At 40.0% G+C, this 19,597-nt stretch overlaps 1 protein-coding gene across 1 annotated transcript in view; it reads left to right on the forward strand.

Annotated features, from left to right (window-relative positions):
- Window positions 1-19,597, forward strand: part of THSD7B (thrombospondin type 1 domain containing 7B) — a 701,170-nt gene that overhangs the window by 300,525 nt on the left and 381,048 nt on the right. Inside the window, exons 10-11 of the mRNA XM_007456952.1 lie at window positions 10,551-10,680; window positions 14,902-15,005. Coding sequence (XP_007457014.1) covers window positions 10,551-10,680; window positions 14,902-15,005 — 234 coding nt within the window. The remainder of the gene's footprint in view (window positions 1-10,550; window positions 10,681-14,901; window positions 15,006-19,597) is intronic.

A 19,597-nucleotide genomic window follows, 5' to 3' on the forward strand; every position in this document is an offset into this window, starting at 1 on the left:
GAGAGGGGATTCAGAGCGCTGCCTAAAGGAGCTCCAGAGACGGGCGCGAGCCGCGGCTAAAAGCGCGGACCCCAGAGACGGGCATGAGATGCTAATGCTGCAGCTGCCGCCACCAAGAAGCCTGTGTGCGAGCACAGGTCACTCTCCACACCCCCCTTCTGGGGAGCCTGAACAGCCCACCACTGCCAGGGTCCCCGAATCCAGGCACAACTTCCCTGGGAGAACGCACGGTGCGCCTCAGGCTGGTGCAACGTCACGCCGGCTTCTTCCGCCGCAGGCCCGCCCCGCACTCCGTGCCCCTCCCTCCCCGCGGCCTGAGTGAGCCAGAGCCACCGCATCAGCGGCTCCTTTAACCCTTAACCCCGTCCTGTCTGAGCGAAGAACAGACGCCCTCAGGGGACCTCCACACAGAGGCGGGGCCAAATCCAAAGCTGAGCCCCGGAAGCTATGAGAACAAAGAAGAGAAAGGGAAATCTCTCCCAGCAGCCTCAGAAGCAGTGGATTAAAGCTCCACAATCAACTTGATGTACCCTGCCTCTGTGGAATACCTGAATACACAACGAATCATCCCAAATTGAGGAGGTGGACTTTGGGAGCAAAGATATATTATTTTTTCCCCTTTTTCTCTTTTTGTGAGTGTGTCTGTGTATGCTTCTGTGTGAGACTTTGTATAGCTTTGCTTTCACCATTTGTCCTAGGGGTTAGTCTGTCCGTTTTTTTTTTTTTACTTTTAAAAAGTTTTTTCTTAATAATTATTTTTTATTTTAATAACTTTATTTTATTTTATTTTATCCTCTTTCTTTCTTTCTATTTTTTCCCCTTCATTCTGAGACGTGTGGATGAAATCTCCTGGTGCTCCAACCAGGAGTCAGTGCTGTGCTTCTGAGGTGGGAGAGCCAACTTCAGGACACTGGTCCACAAGAGACCTCCTAGCTCCACGTAATATCAAATGGCGAAGATCTCCATCTCAACACCAAGACCCAGCTTCACTCAACGACCAGCAAGCTACAGTGCTGGACATCCTATGCCAAACAACTAGCAAGACAGGAACACAACCCCACTCATTAGCAAAGAGGCTGCCTAAAATCATACTAAGGCCACAGACACCCCAAAACACAGCACCAGACGTGGACCTGCCCACTAGAAAGACAAGATCCAGCCTCATCCACCAGAACACAGGCACTAGTCCCCTCCACCAGGAGGGCTACACAACCCACTGGACCAACCTTAGCCACTGGGGGCAGATACCAAAAACAATAGAAACTACGAACGTGCAGCCTATGGAAAGGAGACCCCAAACACAGTAAAATAAGCAAAATGAGAAGACAGAAAAACACAGCAGATGAAGGAGCAAGGTAAAAACCCACCAGACCTAACAAATGAAGAGGAAATAGGCAGTCTACCTGAAAAATAATTCAGAAAAATGATAGTAAAGATGATGCAAAATCTTGGAAATAGTATAGAGAAAATTCAAGAAACATTTAACAAGGACCTAGAAGAAATAAAGAGCAAACAACCAATGATGAACAAAACAATAAATAAAATTTAAAATACTCTAGAAGAGGTCAGTAGCAGAATAACTGAGGCAGAAGAACGGATGAGTGACCTGGAAGATAAATTAGTGGAAATCATTACTGCAGAGCAGAATAAAAAAAAAGAATGAAAAGAACTGAGGACAGTCTCAGAGACCTCTGGGACAACATTAAACCCACCAACATTTGAATTATAGGGGTTCCAGAAGAAGAAGAGAAAAAAACAGGGACTGAGAAGATATTTGAAAAGATTATAGTTGGAAACTTCCCCAATATGGGAAAGGAAATAGTTAATCAAGTCCAGGAAGCACACAGAGTCCCATACAGGATAAATCCAAGGAGAAATATGCCAAGACACATATTAATCAAACTGTCAAAAATTAAATACAAAGAAAACGTATTAAAAGCAGCAAGGGAAAAACAACAAAGAACACGCAAGAGAATCCCCATAAGGTTAACAGCTGATCTTTCAGCAAAAACTCTGCAAGCCAGAAGGGACTGGAAGGACATATTTAAAGCGATGAAGGAGAAAAAACTGCAACCAAGATTACTCTACCCAGCAAGGCTCTCATTCAGATTTGATGGAGAAATTAAAACCTTTACAGACAAGCAAAAGCTGAGAGAGTTCAGCACCACCAAACCAGCTTTCAAACAAATGCTAAAGGAACTCCTCTAGGCAATAAACACAAGAGAGGGAAAAGACCTACAATAACGAACCCAAAACAATTAAGAAAATGAGAATAGGAACATACATATCGATAAATACCTTAAATGTAAATGGACAAAATGCTCCCACCAAAACACACAGATTGGCTGAATGGATACAAAAACAAGACCCATATATATGCTGTCTACAAGAGACCCACTTCAGACCTAGAGACACATACAGACTGAAAGTAAGGGGATGGAAAAAGATATTCCATGCATGATCAAGGGATTGATCCAAGAAGAAGATATAACAATTGTAAATATTTACACACCCAACATAAGAGCACCTCAATTCATAAGGCAAGTACTAACAGCCATAAAAGGGGAAATCAACAGTAACACAATCATAGTAGGGGACATTAACACCCCATTTTCACCAATGGACAGATCATCCAAAATGAAAATTAATAAGAAGACACAAGCTTTAAATGATACATTGAACAAGATGGACTTAATTGATATTTACAGGAGAGTCCATCCAAAAACAACAGAATACACATTTTTCTCAAGTGCTCATGGAACATTCTCCAGGATAGATCATATCTTGGGTCACAAAGCAAACCTTGGTAAATTTTAGAAAATTGAAATTGTATCAAGTATCTTTTCTGACCACAATGATATGAGACTAGATATCAATTACAGAAAAAGATCTGTAAAAAATAAAAACACCTGGAGGCTAAACAATACACTACTTAATAACCAAGAGATCACTGAAGAAATCAAAGAGAGATCAAAAAATACCTAGAAACAAATGACAATGGAGACACGACGACCCAAAACCTATGGGATACAGCAAAAGCAGTTCTAAGAGGGAAGTTTATAGCAATACAATCCTACCATAAGAAACAGGAAACATCTCAAATAAACAACCTAAACTTGCTCCTACAGCAATCAGAGAAAGAAGAACAAAAAATCCCCAAAGTTAGCAGAAGGAAAGAAACCACAAATATCAGATCAGAAATAAATGAAAAAGAAATGAATGAAACGATAGCAAAGATCAATAAAACTAAAGGCTGGTTCTTTGAGAAGACAAACAAAATTGATAAACCATTAGCCAGAATCATCAAGAAAAAAAGGGAGAAGACTCAATAGAATTAGAAATGAAAACGAAGTAACAACTGACACTGCAGAAATACAAATGATCATGAGAGATCACTACAAGCAACTCTATGCCAATAAAATGGACAACTTGGAAGAAATGGACAAATTGTGAGAAATGCACAACCTGCTGAGACTGAACCAGGAAGAAATGGAAAATATGAACAGACCAATCACAAGCACTGAAATTGAAACTGTGATTAAAAATCTTCCAACAAACAAAAGCCCAGGACCAGATGGCTTCACAGGCGAATTCTATCAAACATTTAGAGAAGAGGTAACATCTATCCTTCTCAAACTCTTCCAAAATATAGCAGAGGGAGGAACACTCCCAAACTCATTCTACGAGGCCACCCTCATCCTGATACCAAAACAAGACAAAGATGTCACAAAGAAAGAAAACTACAGGCCAATATCACTGATGAACATAGATGCAAAAATCCTCAACAAAATACTAGCAAACAGAATCCAACAGCACATTCAAAGGATCATACACCATGATCAAGTGGGGTTAATTTCAGGAACGCAAGGATTCTTCAGTATACGCAAATCAATCAACGTGATACACCATGTTAACAAGTTGAAGGAGAAAAACCATATGATCATCTCAATAGATGCAGAGAAAGCTTTCGACAAAATTCAACACACATTCATGATAAAACTCTGTAGAAAGTAGGCATAGAGGGAACTTTCCTCAACTTAATAAAGACCATATATGACAAACCTACAGCCAACATCATCCTCAATGGTGAAAAACTGAAAGCATTTCCACTAAGATCAGGAATAAGACAAGGTTGCCCACTCTCACCACTCTTATTCAACATAGTTTTGGAAGTTTTAGCCACAGCAATCAGAGAAGAAAAGGAAATAAAAGGAATCCAAATCGGAAAAGAAGAAGTAAAGCTGTCACTGTTTGCAGATGACATGATACTATACATAGAGAATCCTAAAGATGCTACCAGGAAACTACTAGAGCTAATCAATCAATTTGGTAAAGTAGCAGGATACAAAATTAATGCACAGAAATCTCTGGCATTCCTATACACTCATGGTGAAAAATCTGAAAGTGAAATTAAGAAAACACTCCCATTTACCATTGCAACAAAAAGAAAAATATATCTAGGAATAAACCTACCTAAGGAGACAAAAGACCTGTATGCAGAAAATTATAAGACACTGATGAAAGAAATTAAAGATGATACAAACAGATGGAGAGATATACCATGTTCTTGGATTGGAAGAATCAACATTGTGAAAATGACTCTACTTCCCAAAGCAATCTATAGATTCAATGCAATCCCTATCAAACTACCACTGGCATTTTTCACAGAACTAGAACAAAAAATTTCACAATTTGTATGGAAACACAAAAGACCCCGAATAGCCAAAGCAATCTTGAGAACAAAAAATGGAGCTGGAGGAATCAGGCTGCCTGACTTCAGGGATAAAAAGCCCAGAGATAAACCCACACACATATGGTCACCTTATCTTTGATAAAGGAGGCAAGAATATACAGTGGAGAAAAGACAGCCTCTTCAATAAGTGGTGCTGGGAAAACTGGACAAATACATATAAAAATATGAAATTTGAACACTCCCTAACACCATACACAAAAATAAACTCAAAATGGATTAAAGACCTAAATGTAAGGCCAGACACTATCAAACTCTTAGAGGAAAACATAGGCAGAACACTCTATGACATAAATCACAGCAAGATCCTTTTTGACCCACCTCCTAGAGAAATGGAAATAAAAACAAAAATAAACAAATGGGACCTAATGAAACTTCAAAGTTTTTGCACAGCAAAGGAAACCATAAACAAGACCAAAAGACAACCCTCAGAATGGGCGAAAATATTCGCAAATGAAGCAATGGACAAAGGATTAATCTCCAAAATTTATAAGCAGCTCATGCACCTCAATAACAAAAAAACAAACAACCCAATCCAAAAATGGGCAGAAGACCCAAACAGATATTTCTCCAAAGAAGATATACAGCCCGCCAACAAACATATGAAAGAATGCTCAACATCATTAATCATTAGAGAAATGCAAATCAAAACTACAGTGAGATATCATCTCACACCAGTCAGAATGGCCATCATCAAAAAATCTAGAAACAGGGCTTCCCTGCTGGCACAGTGGTTGACAGTCCACCTGCCGATGCAGGGACACGGGTTCATGCCCCGGTCCGGGAGGATCCCATATGCCATGGAGCGACTAGGCCTGTGAGCCATGGCCGCTGAGCCTGCGCGTCTGGAGCCTGTGCTCCGCAACGGGAGAGAGGAAACCAGAATTCAGAAAGAGTCATGTACCAAAATGTTCAAAATCTAGAAACAATAAATGCTGGAGAGGGTGTGGAGAAATGGGAAACCTCTTGCACTGTTGGTGGGAATGTAAATTGATACAGCCACTACTGAGAACAGTATGGAGGTTCCTTAAGAAATTACACATAGAACTACCGTACGACCCAGCAATCCCACTACTGGGCGTATACCCTGAGAAAACCATAATTCAAAAAGAGTCATGTACCACAATGTTCATTGCAACTCTATTTACAATAGCCAGGACATGGAAGCATCCTAAGTGTTCATCGACAGGTGAATGGATAAAGGATATGTGGCACATATATACAATGGAATATTACTCAGCCATAAAAAGAAACGAAATTGAGTTATTTGTAGTGATGTGGATGGACCTAGAGTCTGTCATACAGAGTGAAGTTAGTCAGAAAGAGAAAAACAAATACTGTATGCTAACACATATCTACGGAATCTAAGGGGAAAAAAAGGTAATGAAGAACCTAGGGGTAGGATGGGAATAAAGACACAGACCTACTAGAGAATGGACTTGAAGATATGGAGAGGGGGAACTGTAAGCTGTGACAAAGTGAGAGAGTGGCATGGACATATATACACTACCAAACGTAAAATAGATAGCTAGTGGGAAGCAGCCGCATAGCACAGGGAGATCAGCTTGGTGGTTTGTGACCACCTAGAGGGGTGAGATAGGGAGGGTGGGAGAGAGGGAGTCGCATGAGGGAAGAGATGTGGGAACATATGTATATGTGTAACTGATTCGGTTTGTTATAAAGCAGAAACTAACATAGCATTGTAAAGCAATTATACTCCAATAAAGATGTTAAAAACAAAACTGAATGCTGAATGTGACCATTCCAATGTTCAAGGCAAAATAAACACACATGTTCACTTAAACACTCTTAACAGGTGTCTCCCAGTTCCTGGTGGCGTTTTCCTTCATCAGGATCCTCCCTTGTTTCTCTCTCTCTTCAAAGACATATAAATATTTCTTAATTTCTGTACAGTGCCCATTAGTTTTCTCTTTAAAAAACCTGAACTCAATTCTAAAAGTTTGTTTTGCCCATAGAACCCACCCTTCTCAGCCTTCACCTGAACATCTACAGGGCATGATAATCAATGCAGCTATTTTTCCCAAACTGCAAATTATTTGATCTGGGATTACACCATAAAGTAGAATACCTCTATGTGTGAGTGTTCACTATGTGTGGAGTGTGTGTGTGTGCGCACTTGTGCATGCCCTATGAAGGGAGAGGCATTGATCCATGCTCTCTCTCAGTGTGGCGTAAATTCAACCCTTTAATTTTTCCTATTGTCTTCAATCTTTATTTCTGGTCTCCTAAGATAACACTTGGACAAAACACACACATACACACATATTCATTTGTACATCCTAAGAGTAAACAATAATTATCAGAGTAAGTACAGGGTAATTGGAATTAATTGACAGTGGTGGAAGAGACTTTTTCTTTTTCCTAAAGGCACAATTAATCTGGATTGTCCCCACCCAAATGAAGATAGATTGTATTAATATATTATTATACAGAACTGTTTTAATTACACTTTTTTTTTTTCTTCTTAAACTTCTTTTTCCATACTCCTCACTGGGCTTTAACTACATTATATAGGGGCCACTTATACCATTCCTCTCTGTCAAGTAGTAGCAACTTTCCTTTGACTTTATAAACATGTCCTGGCAGGAAATAGGTGGCCCCTCATATGGGGTAACTGGGGAAAATTCAATGAAGGAACTGTTTACAAAGGAGTGGACAGGGTTAATGTAAACTGACAGTACCTGGCTAGGGAAAGCTGGGAGCCTGAATGTTGATACAGGTAGGAGCAGTTAGAAGAACTCAGGGAAAGTAGCTGCAGTAGAGCACTGCTCTGTAGGAACTGTGGCTTTGTGAGTTGATTCAGAGGATGAAATCTGGAGGAATAAATACCCTGATCCCTCTCTCTCTCTCTCTTTCTCCTTCTCCTTTTATCAACTTTTTTTTCCTTCCACTGTGTGCCCCAAATCACTTAGGACCAAAGCCAAGCAGAAGCCAACGCACAAGGTGGCCACTAATACATACCTTCTATAGTCAGATCTCTCGGTACAAAGCAGGTTGAAGAAGAGCCAAAAAAATGGAGTAGATGGAAAAGACCCCATGCATCTCCTTAACTCAGTTCAGGATCATGAAATATACAAGTGTGTTGGTCTCCCCTTTTCATAATCTCTTAAAGTGGTAGAAATGAATTTAAAAAGCTCCAGTTCCTTGTCAAAAACAGGAGAGGACCACCCAGTGGGTGAGAGATCTAAACTCATTTATGAAAGGTTAAGTGGACAGAGTGAAGAGCAGAGAAACTGGTGATGTAGCACAGGAAGCCAGGACCTAACTTAGCAGGAAGTGGGTGGCAGTAGACAAGGAAGCTCGTCTACCCAGGAAGACTCTTTAGAACCCTGGTGGCTGATCTGATGGAGGACGGGAATGAGGATGGGATGGAAAAAAATACAGGTTATTTAAAGCCTTTAAATAACTGGGATAGGCATAAAAGTAGTGATACAATTATAAAAAATTGAAAGATGGTGCAGAGTAAATACTCATCAGTTATAGCAGAAAATCAATAGATGATGTCTAAAGTTAATAAAATGAGAAGCGATGACATGAACATATTATTTATAGATTTGGAGGTAACCATAGAAGAACTAAATACAGAAAGAGTTCAGAGTGTTCTGGGAGGAGGAGGACAGGGAAAGGGTTTTAGGTCAGTTGCTTCTCACTATAGTAAGTCTTTTTGTGCTACAATTTTTTAGAAACCATGTGAATATATAATATTAATGAAAGCTCCTTTTTTGTCCTTTTGTTTTGCTCTGCTTTTTTTACTGGCTTTCTAGAAATTTTCTTCTTTATATGGTTATGTCCATTATCTGTCTTTTTTTTTTTTTTTGGTATAAATCTCCTAGGTTCGTTTTTTTTTTTTTTATTAATTTATTTTTGTTTATTTTTGGCTGCATTGGGTCTTTGTTGCTGCGTGCGGGCTTTATCTGTGGCGAGCAGGGACTACTCTTTGTTGCGGTGTGCGGGCTTCTCATTGCTGTGGCTTCTCTTGTTGTGGAGCACAGGCTCTAGGCACACGGGCTTCAGTAGTTGTGGCTCGTGGGTTTAGTTGCTGCTTGGCATGTGGGATCTCCCCAGACCAGGGATCGAACTGTGTCCCCTAGGTGGATTCTTAACCACTGTGCCACCAGGGAAGTCCCCATTATCTGTCTTAAACCTAAAAATTTTTTCAGTTTTCTTATAATCCTCTCTGTGCTTCTCCCCAAGCCCCTAGAAGCACTGGCCCACAAGCCCTACACACACACACACACACACACACACACACACACACACACACACACACACCCATCTTCCTCCTGAATGCAATTATGTGTCTTTCTCTGTAAAGTCCATGCACCCCTATATCTTAATGCCTATTCTCAAACTGTTCCCTTGACCTGAAATGGCTTCAGGCTTTAAATTTTTTTTTTCTTTTTTTAATTGAAATATGGTTGTGTTAATTTCTGCTGTACAGCAACATGATTCAGTTGTACATATATATACACATTCTTTTTTTTAATATATTCTTTTCCATTATGGTTTATCACAGAATATTGAATATAGTTCCCTATGCTATACAGTAGGACCTTGTTTATCCATTCTATATATAAGAGCTTACATCTGCTAATCCCAAACTCCCAATCCTTCCCTCCCCCCAGTCCCCCCTTAGTAACCACAAGTCTGTTCTCTATGTCTGTGAGTCTGTTTCTATTTCATAAAAGTTCATTTGTATCATATTTTATATTCCACATAAAGTGATATCATGTGGTATTTGTCTTTCTCTTTCTGAAAAAAAAATTTTTTTCTACTTAGCCCTCAAGTGCCAGAATAAAATCTGCCTTCTCCAAGGAGCTGCCTTAGATTTCCAGAGTTAAAAATGATTACATTTTCTTCTGTACTCTCCTGACAGTGTCCACTGTCTGAAGCTTTTTACTCTACAACGTCTCATAACTAGTTGCTTATCTATCTGCCCCCCTCTTCTTTCTGTTTAATTGTAAGTTCAAGAATTTGTATCTGCGTATCAAGTGCAATATCTTACACATGGTAATTGAAATAGCTGCTAAACAGCATCATTGATTTTGGTAGTTGCTGTTGACTAGAAGGCATCTACAGATTATGAAATGAATGCCCTCCCATGTTAAAGTGAACATCAGCTGTCTTTTTATCGAGGCGCCTGTTACCACTTCTGCAGCTCAGCAGAATCACCAGCAAGACATATGTCTATGTTTTGTTCTGTCGTAATTTTAGTGCCTCTTCTCTAAATTCCAGTTATACCCATATTATCTCAGGTTATGAGGAATAAGAAATCAAATAAACTAATACCTATAAATAAATATGCTACTAATGTATTAATTATAATAAGAGTATTTGCAGGGTTAAAAATAGCCTAAAGAAGGAAGTGTCCCCCCTGAGGGAGTGAATCGCTAATAGTAAAATATTAGCCCCTGAGCTGTTGTTTTGAGATTAAAGAGCATGTCTGGAGTTTCTCAGATTATGCCATAGAACTTTTATGCCAAACGTAATATAGATTCTGATTAATTTAAGATCTATTAAGACAGTGGGAAACAGTCTTCGCATATTAGAACATATAGATTTGAAATTACAATTATTAAGTGTGACGTGTCTTCCTCATAGATGTAAGATTGTGTATTAATCCCTGGTCTTAGCTTGTAATTCTCATTTCCCAAGTAGTCTTTCCACAGGTTCTTATTTCTTCTCTTTTTTCTTTCTTTTTTCAATTGCTCCCTAACCCTGGACTTTTTTCTGCATCCACATAAAAGGGCACTATAATTTTATTTTTTCTTTACTTCAGGAAATGCCACAATAAAACAGTCTCGATACAGGATTATCATCCAAGAAGCAGCCAACGGAGGCCAAGAATGCCCAGATACCTTATTTGAAGAGCGAGAGTGTGAAGATGTGTCGTTGTGCCCCATGTATCGGTAATTAATGACCTTTTTAAATAATCATTAGACCTTAGAATAAGTCATGACCTATTTCCTTTCATATAATATATGATTATTATATGGAATACTTGTAGTCAGAAATACAAAGAGGTAGTAGCATTGTTTATCTTCAGATATCTCACTATTTTTCCCCTCTTATCTGGAATAGATTTTGAAAGAGTAAAGAATATCAAAGTCTAATTAACAGGAAAAAAAAAAAGAAACAATCATGTTTTGATTGCAAGTGGGCTGCTGGAGCTCCGCCACCCAGGCATTCAATTTTCAGGATCAGGATCCGGAGAGATTCAGGAGGAGGTCCTTACTTGCAAACACACACACACTCACAACTTACTTCATTCTATTGTTCTCATCCTAAAGCCTTTAATCAAGAACTAAGAACAAATGTGTACTTCTATAATAGTTGTGTATTTTAGTTCAAAAATGGTTCTGGTTCGCAATTTTTGTAATATACACATTTTAAGAAATCTTAGAAAAAAGTTTAACCTATGGAGAAATTTTTGTTTTTAGAAAAGAAAATGAGTACCTTTTAAACTCTATATGTTACCTATATGTGCCCCTTTGGCAAGTTGGTGATTACTATTTATAAAAACAATACCTGAGGTTTGTGTGTTTAGTCATAAACTTCCATTCTTTTAACATTGGATTGAAACACTGCTTTAAAGTACTTCTGGATTAAATTCAATCACTGTTGAGTTTTACTTATTTGTGAAAACAAGACCATGGTCTTAAAAATTGTGCTGTTATCAGCACACTTAAAAATGCCTTTAGCAGGCTTCCCTGGTGGCGCAGTGGTTGAGAGTCCGCCTCCCGATGCAGGGGACACGGGTTCGTGCCCCAGTCCGGGAGGATCCCACATGCCGCGGAGCGGCTGGGCCCGTGAGCCATGGCCGCTGAGCCTGCACATCCGGAGCCTGTGCTCTGCAACGGGATAGGCCACAACAGTGAGAGGCCCGTGTACCGCAAAAAAACCCCAAACAAAACAAAACAAAAAAAACACTGGAACAAGCCCAGACTACCAGTTTTTGCTCATCATCCACAGGGCCATTGTGGGAACACTGTCAATATCCCTCCTTTTGTGCCATGTATAAATATGGAGACTTCTGAGCTCAGCAAGAAAAGCTCTCAGGGAAGGTAGCCAGTTGAAAAAATTAGCCAAATCAAATATTTTTAGGCATTTTATGAGCCCAGTGCTATTATAATCAGAGAAAATCCTGGAAACTGTTAGTGGGCTCTCCTTCTTATTGTCCACTCTCTCTACTCTCGTGTTGCACTTCAGTTTAGTCACTCATGTTTGAACTAGTTTTCATCAGTGACCTCCTGCCATTTTCCCCAGAAATCAGTTCCACTGTACATGGAAGGGATGATTGTATCATGTCTCCTGATGCGTTGTTTAACATGTGTCCAAGTTGCCAGCGTGAGTCTATGCCCTTTAGTCAAACATCCTTGAATTTTGAGCAGTATGTTTCCAATTTAGATTTTGTTTTCCCCTCATTGGTTTGTTAGGGAGACAGGTTAATGTAGACCTTTATCATTTTCTTCTGATTCTTCTTTTTCTAATTCCATTAAGGTGAGACATTCTCACGTTTACCAAATTAAAACAGAATCAAAATGCCTATAGAAATTTTTCCGTAAGTTTGAGCATTTCCTGCCATGTTAAGTTAGTAAGTGTCGGAGAGGGGAAATTTCCCCCTCTACGCTTCTTGAGTTCTTGTGGCTGGCCTAATAATACAATTGACATGAGACAGATTAGCAGGAGAAAATGAAACAAATTTTAATTCATATGCATGGAGGTCCCATAGAAATTGTACCTTAGAAGTGGCCAAAGCAGGCAACTTTTATACTTTTTAGACAGAGCAACAATAAATCTGTGAAGAATTGACGGGACAAAGAAACGTAGGTTTTGGGTGCTCAATCTTGACAGGAAAGAGTTTGGGCTTGGGGTAGTAAGTTTAAATAGTAACAGGTTTGTTTATATAGCCCGGAATTCCCTATCTCTGGTGATAAGGGTGTCTTTCCACCTCCAGATGTAGGGAGGGCACCTTTCACAGGAGAGATCTATTTCCTGCTTTCAGGGAGACAGAAGGGAGGGTCAGAGTGTCCTTCTTACATTAACCATTTTTAAAGTAACTTTAATTCAAAATAATCAATATGCAGTTGAGGCACATTTTGGAGTGGCCAACAGTATAAGCAAAAGGGAAGACAGCATGGGCTATGTGCCCCTGTATAGAATTGGCAGTGGGGTGTCCCCAGGAGTCTGTGGCTGAGCATTGAGGGCTTTAGGACTGACAGCTGGCCTGCCCTGACGAGTGCGATCTCAGACATGTCACTTAACATCTCTGAGCCCAGGCTTATCCTTCTAAAACTAAGAGTCTAGCAAGAGAGTCCTGGACGTGTCTTCCTTTTATTTAGCATGCTAAGCTAGATTGAATCCCTTGGTCTCACTTTAGAAAGTCTTTTGTGAACTTGAGGGATCTGAGTGAATGACATGTCCTAGTTAAAAAGCTAAATTAAACCCCCTACCATTTCAGTTTCTGTGTTTTGGAACTACGCTTAATGCATCTATGCATCTACAAAGTAAATTTCTACTACTTAAAAGTAATAGGTGATTTCTTTAAATGTGACAGGTTTTCTATTTACCTGTGTCCTGATTTCTCCCTAGCTCTTCAGTTATTCTCATTATGGAGGCCACTTGAATGAGTTCAATGATATGTATTTTTTACTTTTATATTTTAATGTACTTTGCTTGATTCTGAAAGATGGTCTGTTATCTATCCCTTAACACCACCGCTGCCTCACTTACCTCCAATTGTTCAAGACACCTGAGACTCACCTAGTCTAGATGGGAGAGAGGTGGTGGTGAGTGCAGAGATTAAAGCCGGGCTATGTTAAGTGATCTCCACGCGCTATATGACTCTATGTTCACATGACTAAGAGAATCCTTTGAAGTGACTTTTCCTGAGCAAAGAAGTCTGCTCCATGTTCTGGTATACATTATTTTTTCTTTTGCTGAGACTTCTTTTTTATTGTGGTAAAATCACATAACATAAAACTTACCATCTGAAACTTTTTTTTTTCTTTTTGCTAAATTCACTTTTTTTTTAATTGAAGTATAGTTGATTTACAATGTTTTGCCAATCCATAATGGAAAAGAATATTAAAAAGAAGAATGTGTATATGTGTAAAACTGAGTCAGTTTGCTGTACAGCAGAGATTGCCATCTTAAACATTTTTAAGTATACAATGTAGTAGTGTTAATTGCATGCACGTTGATGTGCAACAGATCTCTGAATTGTTTCATCTTGCAAAACTGGTCAGTAATATTGTTACTTCATGTTTCTGTTTCATTTTTTGCAGCAGCATCTGTTGTCAGAGGTATTGGCCCATGTGAAAAAGGGTAAAAATATACCTGGTGAGGGAGGAGAATCTGTGGTTACATTTAGAGTTTGGGTTTTTGGGAATATTCTGAAGACACAGGTTTAGGGGCTTAAATCATAGTCTGTCCTGTGGTCATAAAAGTAGAGTTTTGTTCACCTTAAAAGAAACACACACTGGAAAGCCAGAAGGATTCCTTAGATACTGTTTCCTCTGTGGAGAAGAAATATTGGTAATTCCTCAGAGACAGATCCATTCCTCTTCCCTGAGAGGAACGATCACGTAAGATAAGTCCCCATGGCCCCCCCACTTCCCTTTTACTCTATAACCTATTGTGACATTTGAGCTACGCCAAAGTCCTAGGAAACACCTTGTGAAAAAATCTGAAGCAGAAGATCAAGTGTGAAAGCTTTGCACCCAAAATTTTCAGGTGTTCAAACCTTGATTCTCTAATGCTCCAGTGGGACATAGGGATTTTCTCTCTTTTATTTTCTTTTACTGTCTTTCTTTAAACAATTTTTAGTTCGTAAAGAGCTAAGCCTTCTAGATTTGTTCTATGTTTCTAATGCTTTTTATGGCCACTTTGTGTGCAAAACGTCCACATTTTAAAAAGTAGAATTATTGCATTAACCATGGATCTGGGGCAGAGGGACTGTTACCATCCCTAGTGTGTGCCAGAGCTCCCTTTTATGACATTGGTTTCAAATCCATTTTTATTGAATTACTACCTTTATATTTCTGGATTTCAAATTCACCTATTTCAAATATTTCTTTTGTATGTTTGTCATGGTGAAATTTCTAGTCTGCTATTCTTTGTCATCACAGGTGGAGGCCACAGAAATGGAGCCCCTGTATCTTAGTGCCAGAGTCTGTCAGGCAGGGAATAATGGGCACCAGTGAAACCTGCGGAAAGGGGGTGCAAACAAGAGGTAAGGGAATTTTAAGACAGTTTTTCTATTCAAATGTAATTCAAAATTATGTTGCTCTTATAAACTGTTGCCTATTTTTATATTTGAATAAGTTGTGATCTTATTGGATTGGGTTATTCATATTTATTACTGTTTGAGTTTAAGTTTGGCATTAGTTAATACTGATATTTTAACCATAACTAGCTAGTGCACCTAAGGGCTAATGCAATGTAAGCAAATAGCTGTTCTCAGCCATCAGCAAACGCCAGTGCTGGTGGTCCAAATGCATGTTGGATATTAGTCAAGGAATGAAGGATGTGTCAAGATTAGACCCAGTAGTACGTATTGTACTTTTTAGGTGCTCATTAAATATTTGTTGAATGAATTAACTAATCATAATAATCATGACTTAAACCTGGTCGTTATACACATACTTAGAGTATGTTTTATATGTGATATACACAGAAAGGAACGATTAAAATTTCTGGAAGATGCTGTGAATAGGCTTCTGGATCTGAGTAAAAGTGCCTTTTATCATCAATGTCTATCAACAAGGTGTGGCATTTTGAAATCTCTGAAAACCACTCAGAAACTCATCAGATTGCTCACTGTTTTGTTTCAGTCATAATCTAGATGCCAGTGATTTGAGGTTTGATAAAAAGTGCTTTATTCTTTTTTTTCATTTTATTTATTCTTTTTTTTTAATTAGTAAAAGTTTATTGTGCACACACCAAAAAGACAGTTTGCAACCAGGGAGCACTCAGACCGAAGTGCGGAATGAGAAGTGCTTTATTCTTAAAAATCTGACCACTCTGTTACTAAAGGGATGTATGTAGCAAAATCAGACCTCATAGGACGAACTGCATATCACTGGTCTCATAATTCAACTAAAAGGCATATTGTGAATTGTTTTTCTTCCTGTTGGATAGGTTATTGTATTAATCAGGATCAGTCATCCCAGCTAGCACAGTAACTCCCTTCTTTGTTGATTCACAGGCATAAGAAGCCCAGTGTGGGCGGGTGGCAGTTTTAACTTCTAGTTCAGTGGAATCATTGCTGTGTTTTTAGTGGAAGCATTCCTCCCTTTGGAAATAAGGGCTTATAGAGTAGCAGAGCATAAGTTTGCAGAGGAAAAGAAAGCAAAAATTTTACTAGTGGATCACTATGGGTAATAATAGGTTGTGCCATTCTCATTCCCACCCTTGACTCCTGGGCCTGTGAATCCTGGCTATGGGAGTGAAAACATCATATATTGGATGCTTCTGGGAAACTTTTTCCCAACCCTGCTAGGTATTGCCACCTAATTGGTACTATAAATGAGTCTTCAAAAGACCTTTTCACCATCTTATCAAGCCAGCTGCTTCAGGATGGTGGGGAACATGGTAAGACCATCAATTCAATGAGCATGGGTCCATTGCCACATGTCACTTGCTGTGAAGTGAGTTCCTTTATCAAAAGCAGTGTTGTGTGGAATACCGTGACTATGGATAAGGCATTATGTAAGTCCCTGGATGGTAGGTAATTTTGCTAGAAGCATCGTGTGCAGGAAAGGCAAATCCTTATCCTATTTGAGTAAGTGCCTATTCTGGTAAGAACAGAACACTACACCTTCATGATGGGAGTAGTCCAATGTAATCAACCTGCCACCGTGTAGCTGGCTGATCACCACGAGGAATGGCGCCATACTGGGAACTCAGCATTGGCCCCTGCTGCTGGCAGATTGGGCACTCAGATGAGGTTGTTGCCAGGTCACCCTTGGTAAATGCAAGTCCATGATGCTGAGCCCGTGCATAACCTTCCTTCCTACCACCATGGCCACTTTGTGCATGAGCTCATTGGACAATGGCAGGGGAAGCTGAGGACAGAGGCTGACTGGTATCCACAGAATGGATCATCCTATCCACTGGATTATTAAAATCCTCCTCAATCCAGGTCACATTTTAGGGAGCATTCACATGGAACTCAAATATGTTCACATTTTTGGCCATTCAGAAAAGTCTTTCCACGTACCATTTCCCTAAATTTCCTTGTCACCAGTTTTCCAATCATGTTCCTTCTAAGTCCTTGACCATCCAGCAAAATCATTGGCTGCAGCCTGTGGATCTGTACATAATCCCACATCTGGCCATTTCTCCTTCTTAGCTAAGTGAACAACCAGGTTTACTGCTTGAAGTTCTATTCACTGGGAAGGCTTCCCTTCGCCTCTGTATTTCAGGGATATCTCAGAAAAGGGCTATAGTGTTGCAGCTGTCTATTTAGGGGTTGTGCCCACATATCATGCAGAACCATCCGTAAACCAGGCCCAAGTCTTCCTCTGTCAGCTGATTGTGGGAGACTCCCTAAGAGGACATATGGGCAGGCTGGGAGAGAGAAGGTAGCTTAGCAGGAGTGGGGACCATGGGCAGTTGGGCTTATTGTGCCTTCAGGGCCTACCTGGGTTCAGTCACACATATGCCACTTCCATCTGATGATGGAGTGCTGCCGTGTATGCCCTACCTTGTGGCTTGATGGGTCAGATAATATCCAGTTTGCATAGTAACTCTGGTGGCCCATGGTTAAGCATTCAGCCTCTACTAAGGCTGTAGCTGTCCCTCAAATGGAGTAAAGCTACCTGCAGAGGATGGCAGGGCTTTGCTCCACCATCCTAAGGACCTAAACTGCAATTGACCTACAGGAACCTGCCAAGGGCTCCAGGCAGCATCCCTGTCTGCCACTGACACTTGAAGCGCCATTGAATCTGCTGGATTCTGTGGCCCAAGTGGCAGAGCAGTCTAGAGCTGTTACAGAGCCTTTTCTTTTCTGGATTCCACTCAAAACTAGCAGCTTTTCAGATCCCCTGGCAAATGGGCTAGAGTAAATACACACCCAAATGAGGATTATGTTGCCTGGAATCCGAAGAGGCACGATAGATGTTGTGTCTTTATTTTGGTTGTAGGAGGGGACAGATGTAACAACCTATCTTCTCCTTAGAAGGGATATCTCAACATGCCTCACACCACTGGACCTTTAGACATTTCACGGGGGTCGAAGGCTACTGAATTTTCTCAAGTTTTTTATTTCCCGCTCTCTGACATGAAGATGTCTTACCAATGAGTCCAGGGTAGTTGTTTCTTCTTGCTCACTAGGTCCCATCAAGATAGTCACCAATGTAAAGGCCAATGTGATATGCTGTTGAAGGAAAAGTGATCAGATCCCTGCAAACTAATATATGAAATAGGGCTAGAAGTTGATAGGCCCCCAAGGAAGGACAGTGAGAGTATATTGCTGACCTTGCCAGATTAGAGCAGACTGCTTCTGGCTGTCTTTATTTTCTCCAAGTACATTAATATTTGGGGTCAGGGCTCCAGCATATGAATTTTAGGGGTTAGAATTCAGTCCATAATAGTTACACCTTGGAAATGATGTCCCTGTGGGAACATTTGCAAATGTCAATTTGATTTGCAAGGTAGTTTGATTCAGGGCTGCTAGGAGACTATACAGTGATTCTGTAATTTATAAGAAGGGACCACTTCCTGAAAACATTTTACTTCCATATGTCAGAAAATTGTAATAATATAATCTTGTTATTACAAGACTTGTGCTTGCTTTCTGCTGCAAAGTTGCTGTAAAATATCTATATCAGCAAAATCTACATAAATAGTCTTTTTTAAATGGTACCTTTGTGCAGGGCACAACTTAACTCTATATGTTGACCTGGACTTTGATGCTCTGTGATACTAGAGTATCATTATGGTTTGTTTTCACTGCAAAGCCATTTAGTACATTCTGCAGAGACATTGCTCCTAAACTATGTGGAATCTTATCCTATAATGGTAAATTATTCTATCTGTCTTAGAAGTATTTTAAATGGATTCTGGCTGGAGGCCAGATCGTCCTTTAAAGTAGGCAAAGTAGATACCTGAGTTTTCCCCAAGTTAGACTCCACCATTAGAGAATTCCTTGTGTTTACTTGTTGGGAAATTTACACTTTTAAAGCAGTAGGATGGGTCTCCAATTTTAAGACAGTGGAGCCAAGATATGATGTAGAAAGTGGATGGAGATATAGGGAAAGTACTTTGCAGAGCAGGATTATACCTAAGTGTTGGCGCAGTTGAAGGTGTGGAGGCTGAAGAGAAACAAGATGATTTGGCCTGGACAACTCTGGAAAGGCACCACCTCTGCAAAAGGAAGTGGGCAAGGCTGTGTGTGTGTGCGCGTGTGAACGCGCACGTGTGTAGGGGATGGGAGAAAAATTAGGAGCTTTTGAGATTCTGACTAAAGAGCAGTGAACACTCTCCACACCCAGCCCTTCACCTTGCAGAGTCCGGCTCCGACCTATTGCTATTTTTGTGGGAGCCTGGAGGTTTATTCTCTGTGGATGTTAGAACCAGAGAGGTTGTGGACTTAGGACAACAGGCAGAGGAGGGTGGAGGCAAGGGGCTATACTGAAGTCAGGAGAATCAAAGGAAAGTCTGAAGAAGGAATTAGGAGACCCTCAGTCCCTTCCTCCCCTGCTTGGGCATTCTAGTCAGGCAGCTTTTACACCCTTCAGTCCCATGGAAGCCCGAGCAAGCTGGAAACACTTTCCATTTAAATTTCTGTTTAAGGATTTTTTTTTTTTTTTTTTTTTTTTG

The sequence above is a fragment of the Lipotes vexillifer genome, unplaced genomic scaffold (genome assembly GCF_000442215.2).
Source record: "Lipotes vexillifer unplaced genomic scaffold, Lipotes_vexillifer_v1.1 scaffold1211, whole genome shotgun sequence".
Classification (NCBI taxonomy): domain Eukaryota; kingdom Metazoa; phylum Chordata; class Mammalia; order Artiodactyla; family Lipotidae; genus Lipotes; species Lipotes vexillifer.